This window comes from Geospiza fortis, unplaced genomic scaffold (assembly GCF_000277835.1).
Source record: "Geospiza fortis unplaced genomic scaffold, GeoFor_1.0 scaffold190, whole genome shotgun sequence".
Classification (NCBI taxonomy): Eukaryota; Metazoa; Chordata; class Aves; order Passeriformes; family Thraupidae; genus Geospiza; species Geospiza fortis.
This window is the reverse complement of record NW_005054328.1, coordinates 2,071,537-2,077,536: the sequence shown is the minus strand read 5'-3', so window position 1 is coordinate 2,077,536 and position 6,000 is coordinate 2,071,537. Positions and strand designations below refer to the sequence as shown.

Below are 6,000 nucleotides of genomic sequence, written 5' to 3'. Positions count from 1 at the left end.
TTAGATTCCTAATGGAATTAAAGGATCACATTCCTAACAAATTCCATATGGAGTTTGGTACCCAGAGTGCTCTGAAGAAATAATCTTCCTTTCACCAATTCCACATTCTGAGATGACACCAGAAATGGCACATTCCACCACCCTGAGAAAAATTCTCTTTGTTTCCAATTGTTGCAGATTGAAAGCTGAAGTAACTAAAAATAAAGTAACATATGGGGGGAACTTCATCTTCCAAATATAACACCGATAGAAATGTTTGCTAAAAATTACCTGGTTCACACAGGTAATATTTCTATGATTTCACTATATACAATATGATTATTAGAGACAAAACATGTAAAGACAAATATTGGTACTGCTAAAGAATGATCCTTATATAATAATACATCTTTCTTTAGTAGAAATCCTAATCATCTCCACTGTTGCTTTGCATTGTTCTGCTGGCAAGGTATGCTAAATTTTGTTTTGGTATTATACAAGGTATTCTAATTTGTTTTGTTGGACCAATAAAACAATGTGCATGAAAGTTTATACACTAAAAAAAAGCAAATCTTATGTGAACCCGGCACAGTCTGCACCATAGCTGGTCTGAGTAGTTAAAATCAGGCAATCTTGGAAAGGGAGGGAGGTTACCATTGTTTAAATCCTAAGTAAAAATAGAATACTGATTGGGTTCAAATGAAGGTTGTTCTTAAAGTAACTTGTGCTTACAGATTCTTGCTGCCAGTCGAGATACTTCTTATGTTAAAGCACTAGGACAAAAATTTTTAAGGGGGAGAGACCTCTAGAAATGCCTACCTGGTAGCATTTTCAGGTGTAATGCAAAAGTAAAAAAGGTATTGGAAAATAAAAGGGTAAGTATGAAACACCTACACTTGCCAATATGTAACTGAAATAGTTATCTGTGAAACTGGAGCAGAGCTGTTTGAACAGTGTATTCAGCTGCTGCCAATTCTTGCCCTAGTTAGAGCTGTGTGCTTGAAACAGCATTTCCCACCACTTTCTCTTTTCCTCCCACCATGCAGCACTTTCCCTGCCCCAGTCACAGTTTGGCATCAGATTGTGCCAGCCCTGAACACTGCTGCCATTCACTGCTGAGTCATCACTTCACCCCTGTCACAGAACATCATCATCACTGCTCCAACAGGAATATTGCAACAGCAACCCTGTGGTACAAGAAGGGAGAGAGGATTGCAAGACATGGGCGGTCGAAGAGCTGAGCATTGAGTGTTCTTTCAGTAAAAACCTATCTTAAGGAAGCTCCCTGGGGTTTGTGGTCACTGGTTTGGAAACAGCACCATTATCTCTCTCCATGCTCACATGCCATACCTCCAGAATGCCCAAAGGATCAACGCTCCAAGGCAATGGGAACTAGAAGAGACTTCCGTTGTTTATCATGGTGCTGTTGAAGTCTCCTGGGGTTGACAGATGCCGCTCCAGAAGGTTAATAAGATGAAGAAAGCTCTTCCAGCTGGACCGTAAGAGGGATTATGTCTGAGCAGCAGATAAACAGATTATTCCAGAAACAGACACTGCTTTTTTTTAAAACTTCGTCACTCTTGTCTTACCACTCCAGTTCCCCAGGCTAGAAGTGTGGGCGTTGGAGGATTCGCCCAGCTCTTGCACTCTGGCACCTCTTGCATTCTGCCCAGTTGCAATTCCATGCAGTCAAAGGCTGGAGACACCTGAAAAATAAAGACATTTGGGGATTTTAGTTCTCTAAGAAAACAGAATTCTTCTACTTGACCAAAATTTTCTTGTTTCCTGCATGACTGGTCTTGAAAACTGTGAATGATCAATAGACAGCATGCATTTGAAAACTGGATTAATATTTTTGATCATTTGCCTTGCTCTCCAAGTTCAGGGAAGCAGAGGTAAGTTCATATATTAATATATAAGGTTTAGATTAATTTTACATTGCATATGTTGAGAAACAAAATAGTTGCAATATCAAAGGCTTTCCTATTACAGAATTTTTAGTTTAGAATGTGGTGTTTTGACAATGCTACTAGAGACACTACGATTACTGATACTGCTATAAAGCTGAAAAAGGAAATATTGACGTTATTTCTTACGTATGTTTTGCAGGTTTTACAATATCTATAAGAGATGCAATTTAGCTTCATTTTACCTGAACAGGTTCTGTTATGAAAAAAAATATTATCTGTGAGACAAATATATGGAAATTTTAAAAAGGCTGAAATATCATCTCAGTGTTGGCGTAATTGAAGATGGTCTTTCATCACTGAAATGAAGAGAAAGTAGCAAAATATATCTGCATTTACTAGTAAAGACATTTATTCTGATTATTAAAAAAAACTTCAAAAACTTCTAGATGGACAAATTCTGGAAGAATACACCATACTGTCAAATATACAAAAATGGCAATACCACTATAGATTAATGTAATAATAACTATAAAATTATTTTCAAGAAAACAGAAATACAGGGAACTAATCTGTACTTAGTACATCAGCTAACTCTTGCTCTATTTAAAAACATTTAAAAGTCCACAACATTTATAAAGCTACTTCAACAACAAAAAAGAAAAGACAGTGATGTGATTTTCCCTGGTTAGTCCCATATTCAAAAGATTTAGAGCTTTGGGGAATGCATTTAATTTTGGAGAAGATTTCTCATTAAATTTTCCATCTATGCTTTGATATTTGCATAATTGAATTAAAAGCTAACATTACAACTGCTATGTGTGCTCAAGTCAATGACCTTCTATTTTTATGTCAGGCCTGTTAATTAAATGCAAAGAATGTAAAATTATAAAAGATAAGTCTCCTCAACGTTATCTAAATATTTGTTAGGGAGACAATATGAAATATAGCCAGCTGTCAATACTAATTGGAAAATTTTATTTACACATTTGGTTTTTTTAAAGAAACTCCTGCTTTTCTTAAAGAAATACAGAAATACAGACCACAGTTCTTGTATCTCAGTTAAATTATGTAAATCTTCTCTAGTGGACAATTAAAGAACTGAAAAAATCCTTGGAAAAATATATAGTTAGCACTAGAATTATGTTTTGTGGCACTTTAATTTTACTTTTAGATTCTATGCAAATGGCTTCATTTAATCACTAATGATATTTTGGAAATGTGTCAAAAAATGAGAGAATGATGATATTTTATGTCTGACAAGAAAACAAGTTTTATCAAGATGCAATGGTTTTGCATTTAAGTTGAATATTCTGTGATGGAAAGAGACAGAATGAATTCCAGGCAATTCATGCATGCTTGATGGCATCATTGCAGTCCCTATTTATAATTACAACTTAGAAAGCAATAGTGGTAAAAGTGGCATCACATAGTTTCATCAATTGCAAATTGTGATTGTATACTACAATACACTTTCCATAAAAGACCAGCAAAATAATGGAGGACTATCTTGACAGAGAGGAATACTAAATAACGAGAAATGTTCCTTGCCACCGGTTCTATAAAATGCAGGTGGTATGCATAAATACATAATAATAACAACTTGGTTTTGACATTTAGTCACGCCATACATTATATTTTTAAACTATTTGATTTCAAATATATGCACACAGATCTCAAAATACTTAATGCTTGTGTTAAGAAACTTCTTTTTCAGAGCAAAGATACTTCCAGAGCTGTTATTTTATGACTTAGCATTAGGGTCACATACTTACAGAAGATATTTTTTAAAAGTGTATAGTCTCTCCCAGTAGTCTGAATATTCGCATGAATCGCTCATTAGGGCTCCTAACATGGGTATTTTGAGACATTTACAGTTGCTCAGATTTGAAGTACATGTAAACTGTGACAGACTAGGAAGTAAGAGACTAAGATATAAAACAGCCCCATCTTAAACAAAAAAAAATGGAGATAATTTCTAAATATTTAAAGGGTTAGTCAGTTGGTTTTTTCCTCATTAAAAACTAAAATTCAAATTATTTTCTCACATTTATATTTAACAAAAGGTGGGTTAACAAATATGGAGCTTGCTTAGTAAAGTTTTTTGGTCCTTCCCTATTTGGTCTGTCCCTATTTAAGGACCCATAGAGTCCTTCCCCCATCCATTTGGAGGCTCTCCAGGAGCACCTCCAATTCCACAGTAAACAAACAGGAAACTGTAGAGAGCAAAACAAGAGTTACAGTACTTAACTTTGGCCATAATTTTGCCACTGTCCTGACAAAAATTGTCTCTAGCAATGAAAAGAGAAAGTGAGAGGGATTAAAACTTTTTGATAGCGAAAAGTCTGTGCACACAATCTGAATAGTAAACTCCTGAACAGCCAGACTAAATTGCAAAATCAGAGGAGCTCTGAACTCTCAGAACTATGCCCTGATGCTGGGTACATCCTCGCACTTGATACTGAGAATGTAGAGGGCCAGAGCATGTTCAAGGCTGTTTTGTGACTTTTTTTATTCATCAAACAAATATCTGCTATTTACTCAGCCATTCCTTAGGACACAAAGGCTTTGTGTGTGCTCTGTAAAATCATTTTAATTCATTCTGACTCACCCCTTCCCGCTAGGCTGTTCTAATTCCACAATAAATGTTTCAGATCTTCATTACTATAATTGCCCTCAAAAAAAAAAAGGTTTAAGCAAATTTGCGCCAAAGAAAAAGGAAAATCAAGGAATATAAAGCTTCAAACAAAGAAAGAAAATGAAATATATCTGCTTTTTGCACTAGGATTATCTTCTACTCTTATCCATAAAATAAGAATTACCATTGTTAAAGTTGGCTTTCCTGGATGGGCTTATAAACTTATGAAAAGTAAGACTTTTCCTTTTTTCTCTCCTTTCTCAAACAAATGCAACACTGCACTATATATGGGATTTGTTCTTTTCTGTTTTCTGGTTAAAAGCCAAACTGTAATACAAATACTAGACCATTGACACTGAATCCTAAAGATTAATTCCAGGAATAGTCACACCTGTGCCATAGGGATTAGTGAACTGCATGTGAATGAATAGCAAGATATGTGAGATTTTTCTCAGAAAACACCCGTAGACAAGATGGTCAATATTAATGATCAAAGGTTTTCTCCTTCTACAGAACATTAAGTTATAGGCTATAATAAAATAACTGGGAGTCTTAACCTAATAGAAATCCAGAATGTTCATGTTCATTTCTCAGCTAATTTTGGAGTCTTTGTGGTTTAAGCAGTGCACTAAGGGACATGGCCAACACCCATCACATAGCAAACATGGTTTCCTTTCCAGAAGACAGCTTTTCTTCCCCAAAAGAAAATTCCCCAAAGGAAAATGTATTCTACTGCATTTTGGTGCTTTGAAATATTTCAAATATGTTTTCATTTTTTTTACCTCTGTCCAACCTAGTCCCTTTGGGATTAAAATTAGTCTTCTGATCATTCTCTGTCACATAATTCTTCCATATTAATCAGAAATTGGGTGCAGTATCTTGTACACTCCATGAGGTTTGTACTTTGTAAGCCCAACTGTGTTTCAATTTCTTCCCCTTCAGAATGTGTGATATTGAACAACACACTTCTTAAAAAGAAAGAAATATCTATTTGCCTTCCTATACGTGTCTGTTGGCATTTAGTCACCATCAGCTGCTGTTTACTAGACAGAGACTTCAGAACAGTAACCTGTCTGAAAAACACAAGATTAACAATCATCTGGGAGTACCCTGACACCTGCCACAGCGTAGGTGTGTTTAGATACCCTTACATAATTGTAGCATGCCTTATCATTGTAGGCAAGCACAGCAGCAGTTTCACCCTCACCTGCTCTGACAGAGTGCACTGTCATTCTCATTTCACAAAAGCATGAGGGCCTGAGGTGTGACACACAAACTGAAGCCCTGGCTCATAAGAGGCATTGCAGTCATAGAGCAGGACAGCAGCAGAGGTTGCTGGGCTGATTCTGGTTACACAGACATCCACAAGTCAGTAAGACCCAGGCTCACAGCTACATAATTAATTGCACTTCAGCCACCATGCTTGTCATTCCATTGGTGAGGTTCTACTGGCTTCTAAAGTGCTGCTTCAGTGCA

At 36.1% G+C, this 6,000-nt stretch overlaps 1 protein-coding gene across 1 annotated transcript in view; it reads left to right on the top strand.

Moving 5' to 3' along the window:
* Positions 1–1,807: 1,807 nt before the first annotated feature.
* Positions 1,808–6,000, top strand: part of IMPG1 (interphotoreceptor matrix proteoglycan 1) — a 51,893-nt gene continuing 47,700 nt past the window's right edge. The window contains exon 1 of the mRNA XM_031057190.1: positions 1,808–1,874. Within this exon, the coding sequence (XP_030913050.1) occupies positions 1,808–1,874 (67 nt within the window). The remainder of the gene's footprint in view (positions 1,875–6,000) is intronic.